Source organism: Ornithorhynchus anatinus, chromosome 8 (assembly GCF_004115215.2).
Source record: "Ornithorhynchus anatinus isolate Pmale09 chromosome 8, mOrnAna1.pri.v4, whole genome shotgun sequence".
Lineage (NCBI taxonomy): Eukaryota > Metazoa > Chordata > Mammalia > Monotremata > Ornithorhynchidae > Ornithorhynchus > Ornithorhynchus anatinus.
This window is the reverse complement of record NC_041735.1, coordinates 11,911,629-11,930,771: the sequence shown is the minus strand read 5'-3', so window position 1 is coordinate 11,930,771 and position 19,143 is coordinate 11,911,629. Positions and strand designations below refer to the sequence as shown.

General features: G+C 46.7%; 2 protein-coding genes and 1 long non-coding RNA gene across 9 annotated transcripts in view; 1 reads left to right on the top strand and 2 right to left on the bottom strand.

The window, feature by feature from the left end:
* RTF2 (replication termination factor 2) overlaps positions 1 to 9,170 on the bottom strand; it is a 54,470-nt gene extending 45,300 nt beyond the window's left edge. For 2 of the 4 annotated variants that reach the window (XM_029071267.2, XM_039912916.1), the window contains exons 1-3: positions 9,061 to 9,129; positions 1,106 to 1,200; positions 923 to 1,016 (exon numbers count right to left, since the gene is read on the bottom strand). In XM_029071267.2, the coding sequence (XP_028927100.1) occupies positions 923 to 1,016; positions 1,106 to 1,200; positions 9,061 to 9,129 (258 nt within the window). Of the gene's footprint in view, positions 1 to 922; positions 1,017 to 1,105; positions 1,201 to 9,060 lie in introns of all 4 variants that reach the window. The other 2 variants (XM_029071269.2, XM_029071268.2) reach the window with 2 other exon arrangements.
* A 2,480-nt stretch (positions 9,171 to 11,650) lies between these two features.
* On the top strand, positions 11,651 to 14,164 carry LOC120638577. Its single transcript, XR_005660298.1, has 2 exons — positions 11,651 to 11,819; positions 13,783 to 14,164. It is a non-coding gene; the product is annotated as an uncharacterized LOC120638577 (long non-coding RNA).
* Positions 14,165 to 15,286: 1,122 nt separating this feature from the next.
* Positions 15,287 to 19,143, bottom strand: part of CASS4 (Cas scaffold protein family member 4) — a 34,118-nt gene continuing 30,261 nt past the window's right edge. For all 4 annotated transcript variants that reach the window (XM_029070037.2, XM_007671405.3, XM_029070039.2 and 1 more), the window contains 2 exons: positions 18,218 to 18,295; positions 15,287 to 17,510 (listed from right to left, as the gene is read on the bottom strand). In XM_029070037.2, the coding sequence (XP_028925870.1) occupies positions 17,103 to 17,510; positions 18,218 to 18,295 (486 nt within the window). In that variant the 3' untranslated portion in view covers positions 15,287 to 17,102. The remainder of the gene's footprint in view (positions 17,511 to 18,217; positions 18,296 to 19,143) is intronic.

Below are 19,143 nucleotides of genomic sequence, written 5' to 3'. Positions count from 1 at the left end.
GAGCAGTGAAGTGACTTGCCCACAGTCACACGGCTGACAAGTGGCACAGCCGGGATTCAAACCCATGGCCTCTGACTCCCAAGTCCGGGCTCTTTCCACTGAGCCACGCCAGACCTAGAACGGTGAGACCTACTGGGAGTCAAAGACCAGGGTTCTAATCCGGTTCTGCAAGTTGTCTGCTGCCTTGGGCACCTAATTTCTCTGTACTCCAGTTTCCTCACCTGTAAAAAAGGGATAAATACGTGTTTCTCTGTGAGCCCCACGAGGGCCAGGGACTGTTTCCCACCCGATTAGCGTGTTATCTAGCCCAGCGCTTAGAACGGTGCTTCATGCATAGTACGTGCTTAACAAATACCATAAAAAAAATTGTGTGCTGAGCAACTTTTCAGGAAGATGATCTGGGAAATGGATTAAGAGTTTCGACTAAAGTGGGGAGTGCTGGAAGCAAGAAGATTAGTGAAGAAGCCAAAATAATAGTCTAATCAGGACAAGACAGCACTGGAAGCAGGACAGTGACTGAATGGGGAAGAAGGGGTGGATCGGCTAGATGATGTCAAAGAAAAAAAAATCAGCAGGTGTTATCAATCGGATATGACAGAAAATAACAGTGAGGAGTTAAGGATGACATCAAGGTAGCAGGGCTGGATCATGATGCAAATAATCATGCTGTTGGAAGAGATGGAAAAGTTGCAAAGGGGGAAGGGGAGGATTTAAGAGGGAAGGTGATAAGTTCAGCTTGGGGCTTGATGCGTTAACTGTGGGACGTGCACACCTGATGGTTTCTATTAAATAGTACAAGTTACAATGAAACCATCTTTGCCGATTATTTTAAAATCTCCTGATGGCCTATCTAGATGAGCTATACCTTGAATAGTTAATGTTCTAAGATTTTCTTGAATCATTTCAGAACCATCAGGCTTACCTTTATACTCTTGATGTGAGATGTGGCCTGTCCTAGGGCTTTCTCTGGAGATTTGTCCAATAAAAACTCTATGACGGCATCTTTGTTATAAAGTCTGTAATGACAAATAGTCAGTATGCAACTGTTAATAAGCCAAAATTTACCCCAAATTGATTTGCTTATGAAAACTATAAAAACATATACCTGCCAAGCTCACAGGCGACTATTGGTCGTCTTAGTATTTCTTGACTCAAAGTACAATAGTTCCATTGGGCCACCAATTCGGCATTTTTGTCCACCTGAAAGGAAAAATATTCATTTAAAATGTACTTGCACTCAGTGTCAGGAATAAACCTGTTTTAAGTTTTGAGGTGGAAAAGAGAATCTCAATTTCAGATCCATGAAGAAGACTTGAGGAAAACCTTCTGTTTCATAAAAAAAGGAAAACTGCAATAACTTCTGTAGAGTCTGGCAACAGACTAAATATCAGGATGCTAAATGTGCTAAAAATTACAAGTGTCAGTGTAGCACCATTAAGATTTTACTGCCTAAAACATCCTCTGCAACATTACTGATATTCCAAGCTTAATTTTTAATAAATTCAGTTAAAAGGAATTAGATTATCAAAAGGCAGTCAGAATTGGAGAAACTATTAACAAAGGAATACTGAAAACAAAGCAAAATCGAAATAAGCCTGCGGATGAAATATAAACATTTGTTTAGAAATTTTAAGAGGGTTTTTTTTGAGAATAGTCTGTTGCTGAAGCACCAATTTAACAGATAAAAGAATTAAAGTGACACGACCTAATGGAAAGAGCACAGGCCTGGGAGTCAGAAGACCTGGGTTCAAATCCCTACTCTGCCCCTTGCCTGCTGTGTGACCTTGGGCAAGCCTCTGTGTTTCAGTTTTCCTCAACTGCAAAATGGGGATTCAACACTTGTCCATCATCCTACCTAAACTGTGAGTCCCATGTGTGTCCAACCTGAAAAACTTCTAATTACTCCAGTGCTTAGAACAGTTTTTGGCCCACGGGAAGTGATTACGACGCGGAGCCCTATGTGGGAAAGGAGCTGCGTCCAAACCGATTATCTTGCATATATTCTAGTGCTTAGGAGAGTGTCTGGCACAAAGTAAGCGGTTAACAACTACCATTAAAAAAATTGCTTAAAAAAAACTGTAAGCTCACTGAGGGCTGGAAATGGGTCTACCAATGATGTCGTGTTGTACTTTCCCAAGTGCTGAGTGTGGTGCTCTATAACACTGTGAGCGCTCAATAAATACCACTGATGATGATGAAATGCTATTTATTAAAAAAATGTTGAAATATCCACCAGGGGGCAATCCATATATTGAATTTAGATAGGGATGATCCTTTAAAACCCACCGGTACTTTGTGAATTACAAATAAAGGCAACTGAGAGAATTCCTCATTGACGGCAAACGCTCATTTTCCAAAATGATCCAGGCAGGAGAGTGGAGTGAAGTATGGACTGGCGTGGGGAGAGACAGGGGGCAGGGAGGTCAGCAAGGAGGCCGACACAGTAATCAAGGCAGGATAGGATAGGTGTTTGCATTAACGTGGTAGTAGTCTGTATAGAATTATTTAAAGTAATTCCTTGTTGGGCTGTTTTATTTTGCTCTCTGCCGCATCTGGCCCCATTTTCGGTTTTACCTTTTAATGTCAAGTACTCCTGGAAGTCTTTGCTCTAAATTATCACCCCATTCCTGATTGTTGCATGCCAGATTATCCATTACTGCTTCTTACCAGCTATCAACAGCCTGACACATTATATGTGATTCTATTTATTGCTATTATTCTTATTTGTCCATCTCCCCCGATTAGACTGTAAGTCCGTCAAAGGGCAGGGACTGTCTCTATCTGTTACCGATTTGTACATTCCAAGTGCTTAGTACAGTGCTCTGCACATAGTAAGCACTCAATAAATACTATTGAATGAATGAATCCTGCCCCCAAATCACGGATCATAGAGAAAACAAAGTCTCTCAAAAAGCGAGCAGGGTAGCAGTGTGTGGCTCATTGGAAAGAGCCCGAGCTTGGGAGTCAGAGGGCATGGGTTCGAATCCCGGCTCTGCCACTTGGCAGCTGGGTGACTGTGGGCAAGTCACTTCACTTCTCTGGGCCTCAGTTCCTTCATCTGTAAAATGGGGATGAAGACTGTGAGCCTCACGTGGGACAACCTGATGATCCTGGATCTACCCCGGTGCTTAGAACAGTGCTCTGCACATAGTAAGAGCTTAACAAATACCAACATTACTATTAGTAGATAAAGCACAGGGGTGGTAGTCAAAGGACCTTGCTTCTAATCCTGGGCTCCACCATTCATCTACTAGCTGACCTTGGGCAAGTCACTTCACTACTCTGTGCCTCAGTTACCTCATCTGTAATATGGGGATTAAGACCGTGAGCCCAAGTGGGAGAGGGACTGTGTCCAACCTATCTTGTATCGACCCCAGTGCTTAGTACATAGTAACAAATCCCATTTTTTAAAAAAAGAGGACAGGTACTTTCGATGATAATCTGGTGTTCTCCGGAATTCAATTTCTACCACAAGGATCCAAGTACACTTTAAAACCTGGTCAAGTAAAAGGCGTGTTTATAGTTACCAGTTCAAATGCTGGAAAACAAGAGGCACCTAGTAGGGAGAGGGAGTAGGGGGTTCACTAAAGAGATTTTCAAAAACAAGTTCAGTCGGTTGGGAAACAGGATAGGGGTCAGCAGACTTCATCCCTACTGATCCAAAATCTAGCCCTGATTCTCCAAATTCCACTATCTTCTCCACAAGAAGTGAAGGGATGGGTCATAAAAAAGGAAACTGACAGTTACCCACCTGTTTCCTTCATAAAATCTTCCATATTAAAGTGAGGATCATGTCCTGTACGGCTTCTGGCCCACTGGGTAACGATGAGGTTGATGGCTATCAAACACACCTGGGATTCTCTAATGACAGGACCCTCCACTTATCCTCGATCTCACATCTTGTCAGGCCTTTCAGCTGTGCCTGTTTCCACAATTCCCGAGTTCTTGTTTTTTTCTGTCCCCCCTCCCCACCTCTTTATGACATTCATTAAACATTATGTGCCAGAGACTGTATTAAGCACTGGGACAGATACAAGATAATCAGGTTGGACACAGTCCATATCCCACATGGGGCTCACAGAATTAAGCCCCATTTTAACTGAGGCAATGAGAAGTGAAATGATTTGCCCAAGGTCACATAACAGAGAAGTGGCGGAGTTGGGATGAGAACCCAGATCCCCTTCAGCTGTCTCATCCCCCATTCAATAATCAATCAATGCTATTTATTTAGAGTATACACCATGCAGAGCAATATAGTAAGCGGCCGGGAAAAGTAGACGACAGCAGATACTCCATCGACTCCATCCTAATTCTCCTCAACCTCTCAGCTCCCATCGACCCTGTCAACCGCCACCTTCTCCTGTAAACATTATGACATCTTGGCTGTAACTGACACTGTCCTCTCCTGATTCTCCTTCTATCGCTCTGGCGGCTCCTTCTCAGTCTCTTCCATGGGGTCATCCTCTGCCTCCCACACTCTACCTGTGAGAGTCCCTCAAGGTCCAGTTCTGAGTCCCCTCCTATTCTCCAACTACACCCACTCTCTTGCAGAACTCATTCGTTCCCATGTCTTCACCTACCGGGTCTGTGCAGATGAATCTCAATTCTACATCTCCAGCTCTGATCTCTCTTCCTCTCTGCAGTTTCATTTTTCCTCCTGCCTTCGGGACATCTCTACTTGGGTGCCCCGCCGACACCTCAGATTTAACATGTGCAAAAAAAGAACTCATCTTCCCACCCAAAACCTGTCCTCACCCTGACTTCTCCATCACTGATGACAGCAGACGATCCTTCCTGTCTCACATGCCTGTAACCCTGGTGTTATCCTCTCTCTCGTTCAACCCAAATATTCAGTGTCACTAAATCCTGTTGGTTCAGCCTTCACAACACTGCTAAAATCTGCCCTTTCCTCTCCAACCAAACAGCTACCATGTTAATCCAAGCATTTATCCTATCCTCCTGATTACTGTATCAACTTCTTTGTTCACTTCCCTGCCTCCTCTCTCCCCACTCCAGTGCAAACTTTGCTCTGCTGCCCGGACCTTTTTTTACCATAAACGTTCAGTCCACGTTTCCCCACTCCTCAAGAACCTCCAGCAGTTGCCCATCCATTTCGCATCCAACGGAAACTCCTTACCACTGGCTTTAAAGCCCTCAATCACCTGGCCCCCTTCTACCTCACCTCAATGCTCTCCTACTACAACTCATCCTCTCCTCCAGTGCCAACCTACTACAGTACTTGGATCTTGTCTAGCTCACCGTCGAACTCTTGCCCGTGTCCTGTCTCTGGCTTGGAACTCCCACCCTCTTCATCTCTGACAGATGATCACTCTCTCCACCTTCAAAGCCTTACTTTAAAAGCACAGCTCCAAGAGGTCTCCCCTAAGCCTTCATTTCCCCTTCTCCCTCTCCCTTCCACTTGACTTTGCACACTTTATTCACCCCTCCCTCAGCTCCACGGCACGGATGTTCACAACTGGAATTTATTTATGTCAATGTCTGTTTCCCCCTCTAGCCTGTAAACTCGTCGTGGGCAAGGAACTTGCCGATGTGAACCATCTCCTCCAAGAGGCCTTCCCAGACTACATCCCACTTTTCCTCATTTCCCACTGCGTCTGCGTTGCTCTGACTTCCTTCCGTCGCTCTACCCCCTCTCCGAGCCCCACAGCACCTATGTACTTGTCTGTCATTTTATTTATTTGTGTTGACGTCTTTCTCCCCACTTCTGGACCGTAAGATCATTGTGGGCAGGGAATGTGACCGTTTACTGTTGTGCTGTACTCTCCCAAGCGCTTAGTACCGTGTTTTGATGATGATGGTATGTGTTAAGCGCTCACTATGTGTCAAGCACTGTTCTAAGCGCTGGAGTAGATATAAGGAAATCAGGTTGTCCCATCTGGGGCTCACAGTCTTAATCTCCACTTTACAGATGAGGGGACTGAGGCCCAGAGAAGTGACTTGCCCAAGGTCACACAGCAGACAAGTGGAGGAGCACAGATTAGAACCCATGATCTCAGACTCTCAAGCCCGGGCTCTTTCCGCACAGTAAGCGCTCAATAAATATGACTGAATGAATTAACGACCAACTCTATTGTCTTATACTCCCCCAAGCACTTAGTACAGTGCTCTGCACACAGTAGGTGCTCATTCAGCACAATTGATTGATTGATGGGTCAAGACCATCCTTGATCGCGAGGAGCTTTCAGGGGCCACAGACATTACAATTCATTCATTCATTCAATCGTATTTATTGAGCGCTTACTGGGTGCAGAGCACTATATTAAGTGCTTGGAAAGTACAAGTCGGCCACAGATAGAGACAATCCCAGCCCACAGCAGGCTCACAGTCTAAAAGGGGAGAGACAGATGTCAAAATAATAATAATGGTAATGTGCAAAGCACTGTCCTAAGCACTGGGTTAGAGACAAGGAAATAAGGTTGTCCCACGAGGGGCTCACGGTCTTCATTCCCATTTTACAGATGAGGGGAGTGAGGCCCAGAGAAGTGACTTGCCAAAAGTAACAGAGCAGACAAGCGGAGGAGCCGGGATTAGAACCCACGACCTCCGACTCCCAAGCCTGGGCTCTTGCCACTAAGTGACGCTGCTTAAGAAATAAATGAACGAAACAGATGACAGGAAGGGGAAGCAGCCGACTTTAAAGATCTGAACAAATATGTTGGTGAGGCTGTGAACGCTTAGAGGTAAACAAAGTCGATCGCTTCCTCCGTCCAGGGGATGATGATGGCATTTAAGTGCTTACCATGTGCCAAGCACTGTTCTAAGCGCTGGGGGGGGGGATACAAGGTAATCGGGTTGTCCCACGTGGGGCTCACAGTCCTAATCAGAGAAGCAGAGTGGCTCAGTGGAAAGAGCTCGGGCTTGGGAGTCAGTGGTCGTGGGTTCTAATCCCGGCTCTGCCGCCTGTCAGCAAGTCACTTCACTTCTCTGGGCCTCAGTTCCCTCATCTGTAAAATGGGGATGAAGACCGTGAGCCCCACGTGGGACACACCTGATCACCTTGTATCCCCTCCAGCGCTTAGAACAGCGCTTGGCACACAGTAAGCGCTTAAATACCAACATCATCATTATTACTAATCCCCATTTTACAGACGAGGTCACTGAGGCCCAGAGAAGTGAAGTGTCTTGCCCACGATCACAGAACAGACAAGCGGCGGAGTGGGAATTAGAACCCACGACCTCTGACTCCCAAGCCCGGCTTCTTTCAGTCATTCATTCAGTAGCATTTATTAAGTGCAGAGCACTGTACTAAGCACTTGGAATTCATTCATTCAATAGTATTTATTGAGTGCTTACTATGTGCAGAGCACTGTACTAAGCGCTTGGAATGACAGTTCAGCAACAGACAGAGACCAACCCTGCCCAGTGACGGGCTCACAGTCTAATTGGGGGAGACAGACGGCAGAGCAAGACAGAATGAAACAAAAACAAGACCACGTTATCACAATAAATAGAATCAAGGGGATGTACACCTCATTAACAAAATAAATACGGTCATAAATCATATAGACAAATGAGCAGAGCGCTGAGGGGAGGGGGAGAGGGGGAGGAGCAGAGGGAAAGGGGGGAAAGGGGGCTTAGCTGAGGGGAGGTGAAGGGGGAGCAGAGAGGGAGCAGAGGGAAAAGGGGAAGCTCAGTCAGGGAAGGCCTCCTGGAGGAGGTGACCTCTCAGTCCAATTTGGTTCATTCAATAGTATTTATTGAGCGCTTACTATGTGCAGAGCACTGTACTAAGCGCTTGGGATGAACAAGTCGGCAACAGATAGAGACAGTCCCTGCCGTTTGACGGGCTTACAGTCTAATCGATTTGGTGGCGAACAGAGACCATCCCTGCCCAATGAAGGGCTCACAGTCTAAAAGGGGGGAGACTGACGGCAGGGCAAAACAGAACAAAACAGAAGACATCATCAAGATGAATAGAATCAAGGGGATGTAATTATAATAATGATGCTGGTATTTGTTAAGCGCTTACTATGTGCACAGCACTGTTCTAAGCGCTGGGGGAGATTCAGGATCATCAGGTTGTCCCACGTGAGGCTCCCAGTCTTCATCCCCATTTTCCAGCTGAGGTGACTGAGGCCCAGGGAAGTGAAGTGACTTGCCCCCAGTCACCCAGCTGCCAAGTGGCAGAGCTGGGATTCGAACCCATGGCCCCTGACTCCCAAGCCCGGGCTCTTTCCACCGAGCCACGCTGCTTCGATGATGTACCCCTCATCAAGACAATAAATAGGGCAGTAAATAATAGATGCAAACGAGGACAGTGAGGAGGGGAAGGGGGGGGTGTGGAAGCAGAGGGAAGGGGGGAGCTCAGTCCGGGCAGGCCTCCTGGAGGAGGCGAGCTCTCAGTCCAATTCGGAGGCAGAGACCATCCCTGCCCAATGAGGGGCTCACAGTCCCCCGATTAGACTGTAAACCCATCAAAGAGCAGGGACTGTCTCCATCTGTTACCGATTTGTCCATTCCAAGCGCTTAGTCCAGTGCTCTGCCCAGAGTAAGCGCTCAATAAATACTCTCGAATGAATGAATAAAAGGGGGGGGGGGGGGACAGACAGCAAAGAGCAAAACGGAACAAAAGACATCATCATCGAGATGAAGGGAATCAAGGGGACGGATTCAGTCAATCAATCGTCTTTATGGAGCGCTGACAATGTGCAGAGCACTGGACTGAGCGCTTGGAGGGGACAATTCGGCAACAGATAAGGACCATCCCTGCCCAGGGACGGGCTCACAGGCTAATCGGGGGAGACGGACGGGCAAAAACAATAGCAATAAATAGAATCGAGGGGATGGACATCTCATTAACGAAATAAATAGGGGAATAAAGATACAGACAAATGAGCAGAGCGCTGAGGGGAAGGGAGAGGGGCAGAGGGAAAGGGGGGGGCAGAGAGAAAAGGGGAAGCTCAGCCTGGGAAGGCCTCCTGGAGGAGGGGAGCTCTCGGCAGGGCCTTGAAGAGGGGAAGAGAGTTAGTGGGGAGTGAGGGGATCCTTGGTCCGAGCCCCGCCGCCCGCCCGCCCGCCCGCCTGCCTCCCGCTTCCGACCTTTTCGACTTTCTTGGGCCCCTTGACCAGCTCGTGGCGCTTGGGGATGGTGCCCCCATCGCAGCCCATGGCCGCCTCCGGGGGCCGGGACGGCGCCCACCCCGCGGCCGGCGCGCAGCGATGACGTAAAGGGGCGCGCGACGAGGGAGGGGGCGGGAGGGTGACTGAGCGACGGGCGCGCGGGCGGGTAACTAGGCGACGGGGGCGGCGCGCGGGCGGCGCGCGGGCGGGGGGTAACTAGGCGACGGGCGCGCGGGCGGCGGGAAAAGCCTCCCCGCCTTCTCCTCAGCCCCGGCGACGCCGCCATTGCCGAAAGCCGCGCTTCTTCCCTCCCTGTCTCCCGAGGGGGAAGCCCTACCCCCCTCCCCGCCCCAAACCCCGTGGCCTCCACAGCGGGGAAAGCAGAACCCCTTCCTTTCGCCCCCCCCCCCCCACTTCCTTCCTCTTTCTCCGGGTTTCCGCCTCCGCGCGGGCGGCGCCGGGCCTCGGCTTTGCCCGGCCCGCGCCCAATAATAATGTCGTCGTAACAATGTTGGGAGCCGTTAAGCGCTTCCTGGAGCACCGTTCTAAGCGCTGGGGGAAGATCCAGGGTCATCAGGTTGGCCCACGTGAGGCTCACCAGTCATCATCCCCATTTGACAGAGGAGGGAACTGAGGCCCAGAGAAGTGAATAATAATAGTATTGTTGGTATTTGTTAGGCGCTTACTCTGTGCAGAGCACTGTTCTAAGCGCTGGGAGAAGATCCAGGATCAGCAGGTTGTCCCACGCGGGGCTCACAGTCTTCATCCCCATTTGACAGATGAGGTCACTGAGGCCCAGGGAAGTGAAGTGACTTGCCCACAGTCACCCAGCTGACAAGTGGCAGAGCCGGGATTCGAACCCATGACCTCTGACTCCCAAGCCCGGGCTCTTCCCACTGAGCCACGCTGCTTCTCTAAATGTATTTAGGCGCTTACTCTGTGCAGAGCACTGTTCTAAGCGCTGGGGTAGATACAGGGTCATCAGATTGTCCCATGTGAAGCTCACAGTCTTCATCCCCATTTTCCAGATGAGGTCACTGAGGCACAGTGAAGTGACTTGCCCGCAGTCACCCAGCTGACAAGCGGCGGAGGCGGGTTTCGAACCCATGATCTCTGACTCCCAAGCCCGGGCTCTTTCCACTGAGCCACGCTGCTTCTCTAAATATATTTGTTAAGCACTTACTATGTGCAAGGCACTGTACTAAGCGCTGGAGTGGATACAAGCAAATCGGGTTGGACACAATCCCTGTCCTACGTGGGGCTCACAGTCTCCATCCCCATTTTACAGATGAGGTCACTGAGGCCAGAGAAGTGAAGTGACTTGCTCAAGTCACACAGCAGCCGAGTGGCGGAGCCGGAATTAAAACCCATGACCTACCGACTCCCAGGCCGGTGCTCTAGGCATTACACCGTGCTGCTTCCCTAAATAAAGGGGAGCAGCCCAAAATAATTAAGTCGAAAATATATTTCATTTAACTGGCAAATGGACTTCGTATGGATGTACTTAAGCACTTTATTTTGTTAATGAGCTGTACATCCCCTTGATTCTATTTATCTGCTATTGTTTTAATGAGATGTTCTTCCCCTTGATTCTATTTATTGCCATTGTTCTTGTCTGCCCGTCTCCCCCGATTAGACTGTAAGCCCGTCAAAGGGCAGGGACTGTCTCTATCTGTTACCGATTTGTACATTCCAAGCGCTAGTACAGTGCTCTGCACATAGTAAGCGCTCAAAAAATACTATTGACTGAATGAATGAAAGCACTTGCTCTGTGCAGAGCACTGTGCTAATAATAATGTTGGTATTTGTTAAGCACTTACTATGTGCTGAGCACTGTTCTAAGCGCTGGGGGAGATACAGGGTCATCAGGTGGTCCCACGTGAGGCTCACAGTTAATCCCCATTTTACAGATGAGGTAGCTGAGGCCCAGAGAAGTGAAGTGACTTGCTCACAGTCACACAGCTGACAAGTGGCAGAGCAGGGATTCGAACTCATGACCTCTGACACCCAAGCCCGTGCTCTTTCCACTGAGCCATGCTGCTCCAAGCAGCTGCTCCTAAGCACTGGGAGAGAAGATTACAAGACAACAGCTAGGGGTGGGGAGCAAGTGGCCATTGTGGGTGAGCTGCCGGTGTGGAAAAGAGGTGTCCCAGTGAACCCCGCAAGTCTGGGGAATTGGGTCCTGCCGGCTGAAAGAGCCGGAGCAGTGGAATGGATTTTCCCCCGTAAGCTCCTTGTGGGCGGGCCATGTGTGACTTCATTATTCTGGACTTCCCAAACACTCAGTACAGTACCAAGTGGGTGGTCAGTAAATGCTGCCGCTACAAAATATTGAGACAGATAACTACTTAGTCACGGTAGAGCCGCCCTGGCATTGCAGGTCATGAGTTCGAATCCCTGCTCTGCCACTTGTCAGCTATGTGACTGTGGGCAAGTCACTTAACTTCTCTGTGCCTCAGTTACCTCATCTGTAAAAATGGGGATTAACTGTGAGCGTCACGTGGGACAACCTGATTACCCTGTATCTACCCCAGCGCTTAGAACAGTGCTTGGCACATAGTAAGCGCTTAACAAATACCAACATTATTATTCTGCCCGCCATATTAGGTGTCAAAGTGCTTGTCTTCTCTCTGAAAAGATAAGCTTCCTTCCCAGCCCCAATTTATCTGTTTTTCAGTGGAGCTGCTTCTCCAGGACTTCTGAGCCATCTAAGCACTTGGCTACTCAGACCTCCACGGGTGTGTATATATTACATATATATATATATATACATACACTCATATATAGAGACATATATACATACAGAGAGAGAATATATTTATACTCTATTGCTTCTTCCTACCTGTACTATATATTAGGATTGGTCTCCCCAGCTTCATTGTAAGCTCCTTGAGGACAGGGAAGACGCCGGCTAACTCCACTGTACTGTCCCAAGTTTAACACAGTGCTCTTCACAGGAAGTCCTCATAACATACTATGGTGATAACAGCAGGGACAAGAGGAGGAGTCTTCTTCTGCGGTATTGCTGCTGTCATCACATGAGTAGCTGAACTGACCTTTCCTGGCCCACTGATGGAAGTGGGCAGGGCTGGACTGTCCAAGTAGATTTAGTTTTCCTGGGCTGCTGGGGAAACTGAGTGTGTGTGTGTGTGTATGTGTGAGCACTTCCACAAAATTGAGCCTGAGACGTCGTTCACTTTGGTCAGGAATCATTCCCCAGCTGGTTTGCAGGTCTCCGGGGGTCAAAGCCCACCCGACGTCCAGGTGGGTTAGAACTACGGTTGGCTCAGACCGGGCCAAGCATATGCTGGTACTCGATTGGATGAGAGCTAAACTTTTTTGTCCATGTAAGTTTCCATGATAGAGAGGTGATATCATTTTTTTTAGACTAGAAATGGTTGCAAAATCTCTATGTTGAACACCAAAATGAACACCTGTATTTTGAGAATTCTAAGCTTCTTGAAGAACAGAATATTATTCGTGTGCAGTGCAATGGTAAAACTGAACTTGATTCCTACGTCACTTTGTGAAAGAAGATCCAAATAGCTAATCAGTGTTCTGAAATTGTTATCTAGCCTCAGAAAAAGAGAGTAACAGTGAAATGGATTAAAATGAAAAGGTTTAGTCACGTAGTTCTATTTCCGTCATTTTCTTTCTCTTCTCTCAGATATCCGCAAAAGGTCTTCCTTAGAAACAGTTGGCAAAAATGACAAAACAAACCAATTCTCTCTAACTCTAGGTGAGCAATAATGTATTTTACAAATCAGTCAGCAACCAAGGGAGGGAAAATTACCCTGAATGTGCATCTCCTATAGGTCTATTTCCCCCTCAGATTTGAGAATCTCCTCCAGAGACTTCTACGGGCCCCTTTGCAAGAACTGACATTCATCTAACAGGTCACATACGCCACCTTGCACTTTGTGCAGTGGACCGTTTCCAAAGCCAAACGTATAATGCATTTGATCGAAGGGCGGCCCAGCAAATCAATTCTCTTCCACTTTTTTTGTTTCAGGAATGAATACCCTGCTGCATTTAACACTGACAAATTCCATCTCCCAACCCCATGCAGCCTCGAAAAGAGGAAGGAAAAGCACATTTTAACTATAAACCTCATCTCTCATTATGAATTGGCCCAGTTACCCTTTGAAAACAAAAGCCTCTGTTTGGTTCCAGGACATTTGAACTGAAACACAAATGTAAACTCACGGTTTGACCGTGACCCCCCATCTTCTCCAATCCACTGGGGGTTAATTGCAGTGCCTGAGATTTGAAAACTACTCTTACTAAGTCTTCAGTGGCACAGTTAAGGCACTTCCAACCACTAAAAGGAGAGAGGCAACTTGGTGTAAGTGACGTATTTGTCCAGTATTCTCAGTTCTCAGGTTGTGAGCTGTGGCCGGAGACTGCATCTGTGTAAAGGGAGGTGTGTGTGGGGGAAGTGTTGGGGGTGGGAGGGCTTCGCATGTGTGGGGGTGTCTTTTGGTTGCTCTTTCTGTTCCCGCTATTGCAGGAACAGTAGCCATGTCACAGGTAAAGCGTTACTGAATTGAGCTACTTCCTCAGAGCAAACTGGGGGAATTTCCATATTGCCACAAGAAGGAGTGGGGCTGAAAAAGGCCAGAGCTTCGAGAGGTGGAGATGTAAATAGACTGGATAGGCTTCTGTGCTATTCATCCCCGTTTCACTCTCTCTTCTTTCTAGCCTCCCCTATGATTTCTCAACTTTCAAAACAACGGGAAGGCCTTGACACCCTAACTGCTGAAGTGGCTTCGTCTTTTGGGCTTTGAACCACGGGGACTTGGAAATTCCGCTCCTCAAACCACAATGCTCCATCCCTCTTGTATATATTATCATTCTTGTCTTTAATATTGTTTTTGTGTTTTTATTGTTTCATTCTTCCATATGACTCTGCCACACATCCCTTCCCCCTCTTTATTCTTAGATTGTGAGTCCCTTGAGAGCCAGAAACCACATCAAAATTTGATCTTTGTATTGTTTTCCTCCATCAAGTGAAAGCTTACAGTTACTACAATTAAAGCCGAGTGGGAGACATCTGGTCACCTAACTCACAGAGCAATTGAAATTCATGGAAACACCCTTTTCTGAGTAGCCCAACTAAACAATGGAGTTTATAATCCCCAAATCAAGATGAATGTTTATAATCTTTGGTTTTATCACTATAATCATCTAAAGTTAGTAACCTACAGATAGGATCCCAGACACCAGAGATATGCCTTATTTTTAGATGTCTCTACCCTGGCAAGCTCTGTGGCATGGACTTGGGATACTCTTTTGAAAGAACACCTTACGTCGCTACTTCGGTTGGTTAGCTGAAAAAAATATTTTTAGATCCTTCTGGGTAAAATTGGAGGTGAAACTAACCCACCTGCCATGTGAGCCGGTTTTAGGTATGGTCTGCCTGCTTTCAAGATAGAGATTCTGAAAAAGATGGATGGAAAAAAACAAAAGCAAAACCTTTTTTCACATGAGGAACGGGGAGAGATACTGCCCTGCTCCAAGGAGGGAAGAGCCAGACCCATCTTTCCCTCGAGGAGGTGGGAGGGAAGGGCTCCTTCCTGTCCTCTGTCGGTGGTCCCAGTGGCAAGAGAGGGACTGGGCCGTCCGTCCGTGCCCACCACCTCCCTTTCACATCCTCGGGCAAGGAGAGGGGAAGGGAGAAAAGGGGAAAAAGACTAACACCTCCCATTCCCACTTCTCCTCCCCATATCTCCACTGGCCGCAACAGCTGTTGCTCTGAACAACTTCGAAAGCTATTAAAAGAAGCAGCATGATACAATATCACCACATGACACCATTCGCTGTGTGATACTATGTTACACATCACTTGGGGGTCCCATAAAACCAACTAACCCTGGGCCCCCCAGGAAGGTGGTGTTTAATCCGGCCCAAATGCTCCCTAGCAGGGGGTATACAGGGAGTGGGTGAGGAAAATCCTTAGATGCACAGTGAAGTAGGCTGAGTTAACTTGTGATTAAATTGTGTGATTGTACCAACTGCTCAGAGGGTTCACTTTGCTTAGCTTTCCTGCAAAGAAGTTTGTCGGTCCTTGCTCGAGAGGGGCGAATAGATTTTACGAACATAGTCAGACATGGCCACCTCTCTGAAAGAATAATATAATAAATGTTCAAACTTCAATATCTTTCTATTTTAAAAAAACACTCTAAAATACACACTGAAATGCAGAGGCGGTTGAATATAAAAATGTATTCAAAATGTATTCATACTGCAAAAGAAATTGTCAATATAAAGAATACAATATTTAAAATAAATTACTTGGGAATTCACAAGAACACCAAGGACAGCCGCATATTTGGATATATTTTTAAACCAGCAGACCCGCTGAGATAGGGAATGCCATGCTTTGTGTTATAAGAAATTATAAAAATGTATATCCATCTTAAAAAAGGAAATACCAAAAGACAAACGTGTATATAGTAATACATGGATATGCTTTTTTCAGAAAGAAGGTAAAAATACCTATTTTCAAGTCGTCTTTTAGATCAATGTTTAAACTCACTCCAACGAAATCGTATCAAACCATCATGCAGAATGACTCTGAAGAGCCGACTTGTTTGCCTGCTCTAAATGCTCCTTCCTGTCGTGTTTAACATCCCGGCTTAAATACTGGGCTGTGTGGCGTCTGTCAGACGGGCTAGGGACTAATTGGGACTGGGCCATGGAACCAGAGTAAGGGAATGACTAGCTCTTCATAACTATTGCGAAAAATGCTGTGGCAATACTTCGGGAGACAAAGATACTACTTAATGGAAAAATAAATTAGCAAGTCTGCATAGGTCAAAACCACTGTTTCAGAAAAGGAAAAAAAAACCCAATTTCACCAACAAGTCCGACTCCCTCTCTGCTTCAACCAAAGGGGATTGACAATGGTCAATTCGTAATGTTTCAATTCAACCGAGGCAGCGGTGGCTCTCCCATGTTTGTACCTTCCCAAGCGCTTAGTACATTGTTCTGCACATAGCGAGCGCTCAGCAAATGCCATCGATTGATTTCACGTTCTCCGAGCTGCCTTGCCACTGACCCCGGACTTTCCTGACGAGAGCTGGGTCTGGAACTACTAGCGGTTCCGTTCTGCTTCTCTCACCCCCAAGCCGTCCTGCTTTAGATGCTGACCACTGCCATGAGGCTTCTCAGGATGGCAGTGGGGCTGGAAACATCCAGAACTCTCACCTGTCAATCAATCACAAAAGCTTGCCGATATCAGATTTCCCAGGAGGGCACCGGATTGGAATTGGTAAGGTTCCTTGAACGCAATTAACCCCAGTCTCAGTGGGGCGCAGCGGAACGGACGCAGAACTGGAAGTCGGGACATCTGGGTTCGAATACAGGCTCTGCCACTTGCCTGCCATGTGACTTTTCGGTCCCTCAGTTTTCCTCATCTGTAAAATGGGGATTCGATACCTACTCTCCCTCCTCGTCATGCTGTGGAACCGAGATGGTACGTGATTGGATCTCCTTGTATCTGCCCCGCATTATTTGGTACATAGTAAGCACTTAACAAATACCATAGGTTATCACCACTAATGATGATGCATGGAATTCTCCAGATACGGATTGGTTGACCTAGAGAATTACACTTGCCCGGTAGCACTTCGGGTGAAAGGAAGAATTTTTCACTCATAAACTTAGTTTCAAAAATATGCTTCACTCCATGTAGCCCCAGCCACTGATTATGTGAAGTCTGAGTCCTTGGCACCGTGGACTTTCTCACACGATTTGTTCCCCGTAAACCATCCGACCAGAGAATCCAGACCCAGAGAACTGACTGGGGCATCTGAGCTATTCAGCCGCACTGTCTGCAGAATAAATCCTCTGGATAAATTCCTCAAGCCCTCACTTTGTCTGGACTGTGCAGATCCAACACCATTAGCTACTCAGACAGAACTGGCGGTATATTCTAGAGGACTGTGAAGTGAGGGAGAGGGAACAACTTTGGGGCGGCTGTTTCTAAAGTGAGAAAACCACATGGCTTTACGAAAGTCTTATTCCAAAGTCCCTCGGAACTGCAGCGTGTGTTTTGTCAGATTTTCGGACGCAGCCCGGAGTTCTCTCATGGCTGCTAAATTGGGGTGCTGTACAGCAGCATTCTTCGTGGCCACAGCCAGGTTCTTCAACAGACTACAAAGCCGACTGCTGTTGCAAAGGATCTCATTCCGCGCGTCCTTCTCCTGGGTCTCTTGGCAGAGGGCGTCTACCAGCTTTTGCCCGACCATAATGATCAGTTTGCTCTGAGCGATGAAAGTTTCGGGTGCCTGATGACTGCTAAGGCTACTATTAAACACACCGATGGCCTTAAGAAGCCCACCGAAGTAGAGTCTGCAGTGTTCTGAAAGGTTAACTTTCTTCTCTGAGTCCTTTTTACTTGGAGATTTGTCTTTGGTCGGAAGGTCCTAGAGAGCAACGAAGAGAACAAAATGGCTTTAGTTAGGGACAGTTGTTCCTTCTTTCCCAGTCTCATATTTAAGGCTGGCAACTTTGCTATTTTAAAAACTAAAATAGAGCAAATTAAATCATTTGAACCCTAGTTATCTATATCTACCTAAGGACATTTAGCGCAGTCCTTGGAATGTAGTAAGCACTTAAATGCACCCCTTTTAAATTTTTTGAAATGTTAAATAATGTGAAAGGACCTCTAGGCTCTGTGGAAATTTGCTGTTTTTTTGAATCCAGTGATTTAGGGCTTGCTCAACAGTGAAAATAAACATAATAAATAAATGAAATTCTGATCTGCAAATCATCTTTCTGCAGGCAGGCTGGGTTACCAATAGAGTTAGTACAGGTAGGATAAATTGATATTAAGGTCTCAGAACCTTAGCGTGACCTAATAGATAGAGCAGAAGGACCTGGATTCTAATCCCAGCTCCGACACCTGTCTGCTGCGTGACCTTGGGTAAGTCACTTAAACTTTTCTGTGCCTCGGTTACCTCCTCTGTAAAATGGAGATTAAGATATGAGCTCCATGTAGGACATGGACTGTGTTCAACCTGATTGGCTTGTACCTACCCCTGCGGTTAGTACAGTGCCTGGAACGTAGTAAACGCTTAACAAATATCATCAAAAAAGCGGAAACGATGGCGAAAAAGGATAAGCACTGTACCTTTCTTTTTGAGTCTTTGTTCTTTTCCGTCTCTTGATTCAAAATGGGTTTTTGTTCTCGTACCAGACTAAGTGACTTCTGAAATTGGAAATATTTTCAATTATTCTTTTAGCCTTTGAAGGGTCCTTTTATTCCCTTTAGTGCCTTTAGAAATCATTTTTCATACAACCTGGGAAGTTAATTACTCCAGACCTACAGATGCTTCTATTGCCAAGGAGATGTAACAGTCTGTTCTCCGGCAGCCAATTAGCTGTCAGTTGTGTGCCTTTTCTCTTCAAAGCTACCATTCAAATTGTCTATGTCTATGGCTTCTAAAATAAATGTAAATGAATTTAAATAGCGGGTCAGAGGAAGACTTTAATAGTCAGGGACCGAACTTTTTGAACATAAGTTCCATCCACTGTACCTCTTTTCTGCTCCCAGCCTAGCCCACCTTCCAATCCCTTTTCCGTGCTCAGAATAGCTCTCCTCTAGACCATAAGTTCCCTGTGGAAATGGGACTCTGCCTACCAACTCGACCGTATCGTATATACTTTTCCAAGCACCTCGTACAGTGTTTGGCACACAGTGGATTCTCAATGAATTCCACTGATCAATCGACTGGAACTGGGAGGGGAAGTACACCATGGGCATGAAGAAGCTCACTGCGGGCATACATTGTACTCTTCCAAGTGCTCAATAGAGTGCTCTGCACACAGTCAGCACTCAATAAATACGACTGAGCGGTTGATCGAAGACCCACCTCCCCAGGAGAGCAGGCTGGGAAAGAGAGCAAAAAGAATAATAGTGCAATAAAGAGAAGCAAAATTTACAAAGAGACAAAATTAAACAGCAGAGAAAATGAGAAAAATGATAGGGCAGAAAAGATGCAAAAAGGAAATAAAAAGGCACAAATAAAACAGGAGGAAAAGAGGGGAAAAAAAAAG